The following is a 14,049-nucleotide window of genomic DNA, read 5'->3' as shown; positions in this document are numbered from 1 at the left end:
TCTGATATCTATAATATGAGTCACTTAGCTACACAAACATTTTACTACAGAATCACCTTTCAACAACTATATACATCAACATTTCTGCCACCATCTCCTTTACTGAGCCAAAATAAGCTTATTAAAATCAGTGCATGTTCACACTTCCTAAAGGCAGCATTACCAGTGGAAATTACTTACTCTGGAGGAGGCATTTTAGATGGCTCCACATCTCGCAGAAACTCACACTGAAGAGCTTGTTCAGCTGTGCAGCGCTTGCTGGGATCCAGGGCAAGCATATAGTCAAATAAATCTAATGCAGCTGGTGGGATGCTACGAAAGTGCAAAACAGAGAAAGCGTCACATCTTTATTTTGTATCACACATATCTGTGAAAAACTTTAATGAACACATCCCTTCCAATATGATCACTAAGAGCTCAGGTAACTTATATACTAACAAAACATACCCACAACCTGAGCTTGATAGTAAGAGGCAGAAATAAACTTCACCTTTTACTACCTGTGCTATCATGTAACTCAAGCTTTCTTCCCCTTGTGTTGTTTCATTGCTTGAAACCTTGTACTTACAAAAAAACATGTCCACATTTTAAAGCCAAGACTGTATTTTTACATTTTGAAATTTACCACCAGACTTTGGCTTGATTCGTAGACAGTAATTCTATTGCTTCAAAGATATTAGTCTCATTAGTATGAACAGGATGATGCATTTCTCTTGAAACCCACTGCACCTGAAGGAGGGGAACAACCCCCTTAAAATAAGCTAAGAGCTGTTTTCCATACCTTTCACTTGTGATATATGCACAAAACTAGTCCAATGGTAGTACTTTAGAACACATGTTTCAGGTAACTCCTCTGTGTTGAATGAGTTTATGACACAAAAGACTAATGTTAAACAGACTACATATTAAGCTGTAGCCGGTTTTACCAATAGAAAACAATTAAGTACTCTGAGCTGTTTTTTGGACAGGGCAACAAACAGGTGTACCAAACAAATATTTCCTTAGGTGAAAGCTGACAGGTGGCTGAAATTTTAGGGCCTTCTTTCCTCTTCTTGATGCTCCTATTAAATAAGGGTTAGTACAAGCTCTGTGGGTATCATGGGAAGGAAAAGAATCTAAAGCCATTTTTCTTTACGCTTGATCTATGCTCATTCTCCGGAAGTTCATAAAGTCTCTGGAAAAACTTAATGCTATTACAGTTGACTAAACTAATTCTTCATCCTTACAAAGCAAACTCTTCTCTCAGTTTTCGACGATACTGCTTCTTTGGTTTCATTGTGTTGAAATAAGCTAATTTTATAACATCAGGCCACACTGCTGGACAAGGACTTCCGCAAATTCGGCTGTACCAAAAAGAAGGGAAAAAAGGGTATGAGATCAAAAACCACAAGTGAGCACAGCTGTCATTTTTATTCTTGCAAGTACAGTGAAAACAAAAATCATTTTCAATTTTCATGTTCAGGGTATTTTTAGCTAAAATTTCTCCACTGTCAACTGCCCAACACCATTAAATAATGGTGAATTGTCTACAAAGGGGAATTATCCCACACAGGCTAAACTTGCTGTTTCTGCCTCAGTCCAGCCCAAACATCCTCTACACAAATGTTTTCAAAAGCATAACCAATTACATCTGAAGAGTTCTCCAGGTCTCTGACTAGAAAAACTGTATAGCCTACATTAAGAGTAACTTTTATGTCCTTAGCTGCCAATGCCACTGAAGAAAGATATACCAAATAGCTGAAAAAGCAGTTTTCTCTAAGAATTTATTTAATGCTAAAGACCTAAGAGGAAAAAAAAAACATTCAGTATGTCCTAAAGGCAGAAACCACTAGAAAACTTCTATTTTTTACTTCAGTTATGAGTTTTATGCCTCAAGCCTCATCTACCTCCAGAAACAGAGCTGCCAATACTATTATGCCGCACATTCCATCGCCGTCCTTTTTTCCTATGGCTAAGTACAAGTTGATCAACACCACACTTCTTAGCAGAAGAACTAATAAGGTATTTCCATATATGCAAAGGTTCAAATTCTCATGCAGACAGTCATAAAAGGACATTTTGCAAATACATTTCCCTAGGTCAACCCTCCTTTTCATAAGATTTAAATGGTTAGTGTAAGAGACCTAATGATTTATGCCCTAGGTGCTACGCAAATCAATCTGACTTCACACTGATTAGCATATGTGATTTTCAGGAGGGCGAATTAAAATAATTAATCTCTTACTATCAGAATGTACTTCAGCTCTGTGTTTAATAAATTTTGAAAAGATAAATGTAGAATTGCTGACTGCAACATGATCACAGCAGAAATGTTCATAAAACTGATATATTATGTTCAAACAGCAAAAAATGCATAGCATCAGTGAAGACAAGAAATAAGCTACAAACAGAAGCTTCCAGCAGGACATCACAAAGTTTTAGTTTTGTACCAGAGGTAAAACACAAATAAAAATTTCTAATTACTCATTCTCATGTGCATCAATGCCACCTAGCGCTCAAAACCAAAACTCACGAGTTTAAATGACTCAAATTCCCAAACTCATGAGTTTAATTCTTCTTATACCAAAAACGACCACTGACCTGCTTTGCATCACCTAAAACCTTAATTTTTTTCAGGCCAGCTAATAGCACATTACACAGAAGCATGCTACTGTTCAATCTGTTTTGAAAAATATCTCAGTATATAATTTTGTAGTATTTTTTAGTAAGTTGATTTGACCATTTACTGTTCATTTTCTGTAAGTTCTGTAGGACTCACTCCCTTTTCCCCTTGTTTCTAGGAAGAGCGCCTCTCCTCATTTACAATGTCAATTATGATATCGGAGTCAAAAGCAGATTTTGCTTGCTGAATAAATGGAAAAAAAAAAGATGCTCTGGTTCCACCGAATTAAATGCTTATCATTCTATGATTTATTCAGAACAAAGAAACAGAATTTTTATCTCCACCAAATGTCTGGCAGTTTGTAAAGGAACAGAAATATTCCCACAAAAGTAATAAAGCTAAGGTGTGTACACAGTAGGCTTGAAACAAGAACTCATGGCCAGCAGCATGCCAAATACCTGTTCCTCCCAAATCCCACTTGTCCTTATTATTGTCCATGTTCGCATTCTGATTTGCTGCAAGGAAGTTGCAACATCATCTTAAAAATTACAGGCATTTTGATTGCTCTCTCTTTACAATTTCAGTAATAGGCAACTCCAGCTACTCTACAAAAACCCATCTTACTTGTCAAGGGTACATTGCTAGGAACACAGAACACTCAGAAAACCCTTTATGTCTGTGCCAAAGTCACTTATGTTAACTGTCCCTCAAAACCTCTAACATCTCACTTGGGGCAGTAACTGAGCACTTGCAAGTATTTGCAATGCATTATCTCAGATTTTAACACTAAGAAAAGAAACCTGTCATTTATGAGGCATGTATGTAGCAGTGCTTGCTAGTTACCTTATGAGTTCCAGTTGAGCAAGTTCTTGATTTGCTTGAAATATTGGCTTTTTTGTAAAAAGTTCACCCAGGATACAGCTGTAAAACAGTTTAGCAAAATTCCATCATTATGGCTTTCAGTACAGAATGATAGAAACTTTATTTTTAACTTGTTTTTATCCTTGCTAGGCTTCTATCTAAACTCTTACCCACAGCTCCAGACATCGATAGCTGGTGTGTATCTTTCTTCCCCAAGGAGAAGTTCAGGAGGCCGATACCATAATGTAATAACTTTGTTGGTATATGGTCGGCTGTTGGAAGGAGGAAAAAGAGAGGACTATCATTTTAATATGATCACACTTCTGAAAAAAATGACACATTAAGGACTTTACTTCTGTGATACTGTTTAAGAACAGTACAATCTTTCACTCTCTTTTAATTTTAGTCCTGCAAAGCTGTAACTGCACAAAAGCAAACAAATTGCCTGATGAAGGCTACAAACAGTCAGACTGAAGATATAAATAATAATCACACAGCCACCTTGATGCTATGTGAATAGTGTATCTCCATTATTATTCAGAAAGCAACACTGCATATTTATTACATTGCCAGTCATTTCAGGAGCAGGACTCACTTAGATAAAACCAGTAACTTCCATGCACCTATTGGCTATTACCGTACTAAATATAGGACCTCTACAAGCACTTTAAAAAGGAGGGAAAAGTCACTTTTCTCTCTTTAAGTATGAGCAAAAGAGATAAAAGCCTTTTTTCTGGAACTGCATCATTCACCAATTTTGATTCCAAAGTCTGGAATGCTTCTAGCATCTTCCTATATTTCACAACATCTTTAATTCTCCACAGCTCTAACCAGAAATTTTGGTCACTGTGAATAATCCTTTCCATCCTCCCACTAAACAAAGATTTCTACTAATGCAGACACACAATTTTGTGCACAGACTGAACTCCAGCATCAACAGTTCAAAATGGAAAGCAGAAAAGAGATATTCAATTTTGGTTTTGTTTCAATCAGGATGCTTTAAAAGTTATTCCAGAATTCTTTGTTTCTTCCGGTTTTTCACTCAGTGAAACTTTTTTTTCAATTACCAACACGAGGTAACTCCAAACAGAAAGAGTAACATTAAGCATGAACAACCATAGAATGAAGCCTAAAAAGCTCTTATAGCATTCTCAGTAGTACAGGTATCACTTCTGTAAAATCATCTGAGTCCTTCTTTCATTAAGGTACATAACTCCAATTCCTTTTTAAATGGTAGCACATTTTTGGAAACAATTCCATCATTTATCATATTTATCTCTGAAGCAAGCATTCCCTATGAAATGTTTACATGGTATGGACTGTCTCTACAGATAGATTGCTCATATGTATCAGTACATGGTGGTTTTTATTTGAACACTTGTCTTGTCATGCAACCTGTCATACCTCCTACTCCAAACATGTTAAATCTACAGAATAACATTTAAAGGAGCACAACTACAACAACCAATGGGAATTTACTTAAATTTCTATTTCCTCCCCATTATGCCTCTGCTAAATTCTGTGCTCTTTCAAACAGTATTAAATTCTAAACAACAGTAAACCAAATGCAAAATGCATTAATTAAAAACAGCAGCTATTATACACTTGTTGATATACATTAATTATATCTGGTCAGAAGGAAAATAAATGACAAAAGAATTGCCAAAAATCTACTCAGATTCTAATTATTCTTCCAAGTTTAGCTGGCAATTCTGTTAGATAGCTTAATTAAATCTTAATCTTGGTTTCATTAATGCATAATGGCATAATAACATTGCTGTTTCATGTACAGTAAAATGGCTTATTGGCATTATAAGGACACTGAACCTTTAATCCTTAATGAACAGTGAGTTTTACAAAGAAAATTTAAATTAATTTAAAACAGACATTAAAAAAACCCAAGCAAAAGATGGCAAACCAGAGGAAATAAAACCCCATTAGGCCAGTTTGGTGCATGTTGAAACAAGAAGGGATGATAACATCCTTTTATTATTAAGTACATCCAAACCAAAAAATAATAAGCTAGCAGGCACTTAAGATTATTTCACTTTGCTCTTATAATCAACAGTTTTCATAACTGTACTTAAGCATATTTTCCTGAAATAAGAGTTCTGAGACCATAGTTCAGTGAAACTAATGCTGCTAACACATTTATCAACAACCAAAGAGCTGTGTAGAAAACAATAAATCCATAAAGCTAACATTATGGATATTATTTCTCAAATTAGACATGCAGAAATCAAAGTAAGGTCAGGTATCCAGCCATCTTTGTATCTAACCACCTCATGGACATATTACTGTAGTAAACATTTAACCTGGATTTTGGAAAGTCAATTCCACATGACAAATACTACATTACAAAGTAAATACTAAAGTTCTTAATCATAAAGAACTGTGCACCTGTTTCCTGGAGTATAAGCATAATGAAGCCAAGAACAACAGAAGCACAAGTCACAAGAAGTTTCTGAATAACTTTTATTTAAACTTGTATCTCTGTTTCCAGCAGATTCAACAGCACTGACTGCCTAAAGAATACAATAAACCCCTTGAAATGTGAAGTTAAATCTTACAAAAAAATAATGCTCATTGAATATGAACTGTATGATACTTTGTGCTAGTAAAAAAAAAAAAAATTGCTTTCCCTAAATAACATCTTTGGTATACCAACAGAAGAAATATATCTCAGATTTACAGGACCAGAAACTTACAACTGTAAGTTAATTTCCAATCAATATATGGCCAGTCTCTACCATTATTTATCCAGAACATCTGGAAAAGCAATACACTCGCACAAAGAGACTTTTGTGGTTTTATGCTGTGTAAGACAACATGTATTTCTTTCACTTTCCTAAGCAATTACTGGTATTACAGTACAGTAACATTTCCTCTAAACCAGTCTTCTGTTCCTTATAAGTTATGCAACAAGATTAAACTTCTAAATGCTTTTTCACAGTGTAAATGTATCTTACCTTTCTTCTGAGTTGTACAACCGAGCAAGCCCAAAATCAGCGAGCTTTATCTGCCCTCTGGTGGAAAAAGTAAAGAATTATTTAGTGGTTAATCCTGTTAGCCTTTCTTCCCCCAAAATAAGGTAAAGTTTAAGACTGAAACAGCTGCAACTGATCTTCACCAAACCACATTAATGAAGGGGCAATGCTCTGCTATCTCTGCATCTTTTCAGTAAACAGTATGCTAACTCACTGAATAGCAAAGACAAGTAAGCAAAATTTAGTATGCTTATCAAATGGCATTTACGTTATTGGATGTTAGTAAAAATTTAGGTCTATCCCATAAAATATTCTAGTCAGTAACTCTGCAGGAAAAAAACTGAGGGAAGAAACGGCTATTTTCTCAGGACTTACTACTAGCATGAGCACTTATACAGCAAACAACTATCAGCAGTTATACTTCCTTCTAGGAAGCCATCAAAGTCCTGTTCTGCACTTGTACATTTTAAATATGGCCTTTACATCAAGGAAACTGACCAGATAAGGGCTTCTATTTTTGTCAGCAGCCAGCTGGCTTCCCCTATGTGGGGAAGAGTAGAAAATAGAGAGCTCTTGCAGTTCCCATAGCTAAAAGGCACTGCTCGATGACCAGAAACTCCCACTAGTTGCAAAGTCTGGGTGATTCAAACAGGCTATCTGCAAGCTTCTCTAATACACTAAATGAATGCTGGACTGTTATATGTGGTTGTCCTTTTCTGTAAACTTTCTATAAACTTTAATAGCTCCATCACTTTCAAATACATGCTATTTTATCAAATGATGGCAACATTTGCTGCTAGCACGATGATTTTGTGGTAACAGCATGTACATGACCATTTGGTGGTGATACAATATACAAGTTACAGTTTCCATACACTTTTCTTTTCAGACCTTTACTCTGCTTTCTTGGAAAACATGCATAAACAAATAAACGTTCCCCTCAAATCTACATGCTTATTTCTGAGAATGTATTTGTATTTGCTCAAAAATTAGTTGAAGTTACCTATGTAAAAGACACATAATGTTTCCACATGTTTGGCTTCAGGCTATAACTACTAATAGGATTTTTTAAACATTGGCATAAAAAAATCATTCAGATCTATCATGTTTTTCTTCTGCTGGTGTAAAAACCTAAGGATGCTCAGACATTGTTCTAGGGGGCGAAAACCCAACTCTGCAACCCGGATTGGAGAGCACAGTAAAATAACAAGCTCCTCCTCTACCATAAGGCACTCTTCTCCACTTTCAGGTTACACCCAGCTTCTGAGTTCCCAAAGGTGCACACAGAAACACTAACCCTGGAGATCAGCAGATAAGATTAAATGTGTGGGCACAGTAAGTAATGGGGAGGAACATGCACATCTGTTTAAGAATCTATATCATAATCTGGCAAGGCTGCAGTAGGATACAGAGTTGAAAGCATCAAGTGTTAGTTCATTCTAAGGGAAAAAGGAAGAAATAGCAAATTTGATTTGGAGAAAGCTGGGAGAAAACTAAGCCTATCAAAAAAGACCCTTGATCCATTTTGCCCAGTATTCTATCTCCAACAGCAGCAGTAGATTTTTAGGAAGAACATGTGAATCCATTCCCTTTGGGGCTCATCTTCTTCATACTTAACCACTACCCATAATCATTGTGTTAAGGGTGCTAAAACAGGGATCCCTGTCCATTCCCATCAGCATGTGTTAATAATCCTGTCCTTGAATGTGTCTCATCTTTTTCTGAAACTCCTGACACTACCCAGAAGACTTCCTGTGGCAAAAAATCCCAAAGCTGACTACCTACTCTTTTCTTAACTATACCCTTTTTTGCTGTTATAAACCTTGCTCTTATGCTGCGCCCTGGATTTAGTACTCCAGGTTGTGATGCACAACAGCTGGTAATGAAGACATCCACTACCCTCACACTGGCTTTTGATTTGTTGCTGCTGCTGCAAACTGAAAACACCACACTTATTACTACGATTTGTAATTACCATGTGTTAAAGTAGTATGAAACAAATTATTCTCCCACTTTGATTACAGCAATAACTGCAAGTTAAGGCATGTTTGAACATGCCTAATCAAATACTCTTTTAAAGCATTATCCTGACTAATGATGACAAGGACCTCAGAACTGTCACGAAGAACCAGCCTAGCCATGCTGCAATCTTGACATGAGATGGCAGAAAGAATACACTTCAAACACCTACATACTAAAATTCTGCAATTCTGTTTTAATATGTAACTCAGATAATTTCCCCCCATACTCTGACTTAGTAGGATTAAAATTCAATCTTTTTTTAAACATAGATTAAGTTTAATATGCAGCTGCAGGCTCCAGTGTTAAGCGGGAACATTACTGGATTAGTATTTTGCAACTGATTTTAAAGAAACGAGGCAATTTAGAAAATAAGTTTTGCTAATGACTCCAATCAGATGAACTGTGAAGACTGAAATAATGATTTAAAGATGTTGTTAACATACAATTTTTGTTACGTACTTTTAAGTAATATCCATACCTATTATTTAGTAGAATATTTGAACATTTGATATCTCTGTGCAAAAAGTTCTTCTTGTGGCAATAGGCCAAGCCCTCCATCAGCTGTCTCATAAAAGATTTAATATGATTTTCATTAAAATGAACCAAACCAGATTCGAGCAATCCCATCAAGTCATGGTCCATATATTCAAATACCAGGTAAAATGCACCTACAAAAGAAAGGGAAACGGGTAGGAGAAACAGACAGAAAAACTGATTTAACAGCAGTCCAAAGCATTGCTGTTGCCTAGTTTTTAAAATCAGAAGCATTTTTCATACAACTACTTAGATCTTCTGCAGTATTTATAGCTGTATCTCATGTCCAATAAAATATAGTACAGGAAAAAGTTTTAATAAATTGCTGTTCGATATAAACAGTTATACTAGTCAAATGTTTGTGAAAAGAAAATGTTACCGCATGGTGCTTTAGTCTAGATGAACATGTGCTCTCCCTACAGCTCTCAAACTCCACCCATTTTATTTCAAGAAAAAGTAACTTGGTCATATGTAAAATTTGGAGAGGAAATCTAGAAACAAAATACGTACAAGCATTATTGTGCATTATTGTTCATGTGTCATGACTCAGTGATTAATATTTTAAAGATTTCCATGCAACTGGGTCAGAAATAAACTGGCCCTTCTCAGACTAAAAATACCTATAAGACAGGATAAAATGGGAAAGCAGAACTAACCTACTAGTAACAGCAGCTCTGCAAAGACACAATTCATATTTTAAGTTTCCATATGCATACATTCAGCACAAGAGAGTCTGGTCTTATCTTACATTGGCCTGTATAATTCTACCAAATAAAGCCATTAAAGCCAAAGCTCTTTGAGATGTATAAGCACTCTTCAAGAGGAAAAGTGTTGAGTGATTCAGAAGTAGCAATAACCAATCTCCAATACAACCATTCCCAGTACAATCTACTTTTTAGTACTTCACTGTTACCCTTCCTCAGCCTGGGACACACAGAACAGTGCAGCCCCTGCAGAGTGAAGGAAGCAGCACAGAAGCCACGTTCAAGTGGGTCTGTCTACCTTGCATTTCCAAAACCTCCTTAAATTTTCCACTACAAATAGTTTCTACCCAACAAGAACTCATTACATGTTCTTGTTCCTAAAAAAGTTTAAACTCAGAAACTAGTGAAAATCTTGGAGCAATAATAAGAAGTCAGCTTGACAGAAGCTTTACACATACATGGCCACATTCTAATGAACTGACTCCTTTTCTTTTTTAGTAGCTGAAAAGGGAAAAAAGAACACTAGGTCCATCTGCTATTCAGGAAGAAGATTACTAATACACTAAGTGTTAAACTTGTAACAATGATTAGTATACATCAGCTAAAGCAAAGGCCATTGCATACCTCATTGTTTTTGTCCTGCTGCATATTATACAGAGAGAGCAAAATACTCATTATAAAATACCCCTGCTGTTGTGTACAGAGGGGGTGAATCAGGAAGTGAATCAAGCTGTTACAACACAATCCCAACCATCACTTCACAAGGAGAGAGGGAAGTATTAAGAGCTATGAATAATCAAAAGTCTGCTCTGTTACTATTTGCATAACTGAGTTCACCAATCCAGTTCACCAGTTTAACATAGAAATGCACAGAGGCTCCTAATCTTAGTATTTTCAAACTAGATAGGTGGTAATCTGCTATTTGAGCTACTTCAATGATGACTGAAGTATGAACCATGACATATTTTTAAATGCTTTCAAACAAAACACCTGATATTAGTGCTGCAGTGTAAGAAAAACCTAGACATGCCCTTCAGAGGATGCCAGCTCCACAACACTGAATGAACACCAGTGAATCTTGGTACCTTCTTGCTCTGGAGTACAAGAGAACGGTAATGCTGTCATGGCAGCTGGCTGCATGTGTGTATATGACATGGAGAAAGACTGACTGTAGAACAATTTAGTGAGAATAGCTGAACAGAGACCTCTTGTTTATATGCAAAGCAGGATACATGCCTTGCGCAATTTCCTGCTCTGTCACTAACTCCCAGGATTTTTTCACTGTTTATGCACTATAACCAGCAATTACAATTGGTACCCTCATGCAAGAAGGAAAGCTGACAACAATAGAGAAGATTTATAAACAAAGTAGAGTAGTACCTGGAAGGTGACACCTGATTATTTAAATTCTCTGCAACTCTTATTAGAAAACATACACTAAAACAGGGTAAATGCTACATATTCCTTATGAGATCAAGAGCAAATGTACAGATGCATTATATTTGTGCATTCTTGCCTATTTCCTAACTCTACATCATTAAAATGTTTTAAAAGTAAAAACTGGTAAAATCTTCATTGAGTATGAGAAAATATGAAAATTAGTCTATTAACCTTGGCAATCTTACCATTCAAGCCTGATTTTCAGTATTACTCAAGCTATCAAGCAAACTGGAGTGGAATTCCTGTTAATTTATTCCTAGACAAGCATAGTGCCCTTTTCTGACAGAGATCTGTAGTTTCTGCCAACAAAATCCTCATGTTATTCCACCCGATAACTTCAAATTTTCATCGCTTTTCATCACACTGGGGGATTTGATACTCCATAAAAGAGAAAGCAGCAACAGTCATGGAAGACATCATAAATGAACTATGCACAGGAAGAAGTGTGCTTACTATAGCTTAGTCCAAGTCTAAGCCCACAGTATACTTTAGTTCTATCAAAACAAATGCCATACAAATATCCATTTCTCAAAAGAGGAAAACACAGCAGAAAAAATAATAAGTTACTTCTTTTTTGAGGGCAAAACATATTCTAACTTGGAGGTTACATTTTAAAATGACGTTTTGCTTGATGCTAGTTTTGCCCAGTTCTCATTTTAGGAAGTAGTGCCATAAAAACACCTAAAGCACTCTCACAGTAAAGTGCATGCAATTCAAATGAACTCAGAATTACTTACTTGACTTTAAAGTTCCTCATCTTGCTGCTGTTGTGTTAAAGACCTGCACTTCCTACCTGTGGTGTGGGAGAAGGCCTAGTCCATTTCCACACACTGGAACAAAGCATTAATAGAAGGGTTGTCTCCTGGGTGGCCCATTTATTTCACTAACACCATGAAGCTCATCTACTCTCCTTCATCTACTAAGATAATCAGAAATCCTAATGTCACTACATGTTGACACTGCAGCAGCTGGAACAGCTGAACAGTAGGAACACTGCCTATTTCTGAATACAGGATAAGAGAACAGCTGAATCTATTAAGGAGGTACACAATAAATAAAGGAGATTCACATGGACGGAAACAATCCTCACCTTACTCCTTTTGACTGACCTTGGAAAAATGCACCTTTCTGACCATTTTGTCAGTTAAGACTGATGGGGTTCAGCAAGCAAGATACCAATTTAGACTAATTAAAGGATTAACACATCTCCTCCTGGTCATATGCTTCAGTTCATGGAGCTCTAACAGAAGCAGTTTCTTAAAACAAAATAAGCTCGGTTATAATGCAGTAAAGGTTTACATACAGGAGAGCTATCTCAACAAATCATGGCACTAATAATCTGCAATAAACAGTGGATTTTCTGAGAGACCAAAAAAACCTAACAAAACATGCTTTGCATTTTTGTGACACAGTCAGGCTCTGGATTTCTTTGGACTGTCTTCAAATCACACAGATCCAACTAAACAGGACACTATTTGTTCCCAAAGACACAAGTGCTTCAGACTGGGAGGGGAGGGTGGTGGTGCAGGGAAGAATGATCCAAAAGCCTCCACAGATGATGGCCTTTAAACAAGTATTTTCCAAATGTAATTCAGAGGAAAGGTGTTCAGTGTTTCTCAGAATATCTGATTAGAGATCTGAGGACACAGAAGACCAGAAAGGCCTCAAGGCATGCTAATTTAAATTCAATTCTAGTATAACACATTACAATAGTATCTTGAAATACAGAAATGCTTTAAAGAAACTCCAGTATCTCTGCCTAGTTCAGTGCATAGTATGTACAACGCTGTGTTGTGAAATACGTTTTCAAAATTTGTTCTGTACTCAGTTTTCAAAATGAAACTCCATCAGATTTTAGTTTTGCTTTTAAGTCTCCTCCAGCTTCTTCTAAGCAATACATAGATTATTCTTACAATTGATTGATTAAATAGAATTAGATTACATTTACTATTTTATTTCCTCAGCATTTCTCTTTCACTACTCATGATATACCATTCCAAGAGTTTTACGCAGGATTTTCTCAACTACAGCCTGAAAACTAAAGAAGAAATTGCCTACCAATTACTGTAAGTTTCTTACACTTAAATTCCTTAAAGCTCCTTCAACAATTGTCTTTTCATTCGACTTGGGTTATAATCTCTTTTCTGATTGCCAGAACAACAAATATAGCCATACCTGCTGAATCCCTTAAGACTTAAGAAAACATTGCTGCTATACTACTTTTTTCATTTTCACCCAATATTAAGTTTCTATTTAATGACAGTGTTATTCTCCCTTTTCAAGTTCAACTGCATTTTCCTCTTGGAGGAACTCCGCATATGTTCTGAAACAGGGATATAAGCCAAGAACATATAGAAGCCCTGGGAATAAATACTCTCCTTGTTTTATCATGTAATACAGAGAAATAAGGAAAAAAATCCCAAACAACTACACCAAAACCAAAAACGTAAAGCAGACAAACAAAAATCTTTGATTAATACATTTTCACATGGAACAACTGAAAAGCCACACAATTAGTTCTGTACCTATTCCAAACCAAAGCCCAGTACAGCACACACAGATAGGAAGCACCACTCAAGCAGTCACACTATCCCTGATAACGTAGCTCTAGCATGAAAACTATTTGGGGTAAGTTTCTATCAGCTATTTTGGGAGCAGCAAGGCAAGCTGTTCAGCATTAGAGGTTTCTGAAATTCCGACCTCTGCTTTTAATCAACTTCCTACGAAACACAGACAGAACTAGCTACCATGTAACTTTGACTACAAGACTGCTGTGACAGACCCTTCCAAACCACAAGATTTCAGAATAAGTACTTCTTGACAGCTGTGAGAAAGTAACCTGTCAGTCATATTACAATGTACTGCAGAGTCAGTGTCCTCCTATACTGTCAATATAAAT

At 36.3% G+C, this 14,049-nt stretch overlaps 1 protein-coding gene across 4 annotated transcripts in view; it reads right to left on the bottom strand.

The window, feature by feature from the left end:
* Nucleotides 1-14,049, bottom strand: part of CDK13 (cyclin dependent kinase 13) — a 46,562-nt gene that overhangs the window by 11,868 nt on the left and 20,645 nt on the right. For all 4 annotated transcript variants that reach the window (XM_021546882.2, XM_077786232.1, XM_077786228.1 and 1 more), the window contains exons 6-11: nt 8,951-9,140; nt 6,433-6,489; nt 3,634-3,735; nt 3,446-3,523; nt 1,227-1,343; nt 181-312 (exon numbers count right to left, since the gene is read on the bottom strand). In XM_021546882.2, coding sequence (XP_021402557.2) covers nt 181-312; nt 1,227-1,343; nt 3,446-3,523; nt 3,634-3,735; nt 6,433-6,489; nt 8,951-9,140 — 676 coding nt within the window. The remainder of the gene's footprint in view (nt 1-180; nt 313-1,226; nt 1,344-3,445; nt 3,524-3,633; nt 3,736-6,432; nt 6,490-8,950; nt 9,141-14,049) is intronic.

The sequence above is a fragment of the Lonchura striata genome, chromosome 1 (genome assembly GCF_046129695.1).
Source record: "Lonchura striata isolate bLonStr1 chromosome 1, bLonStr1.mat, whole genome shotgun sequence".
Lineage (NCBI taxonomy): Eukaryota > Metazoa > Chordata > Aves > Passeriformes > Estrildidae > Lonchura > Lonchura striata.
This window is presented reverse-complemented; position numbering and strand designations above follow the sequence as displayed.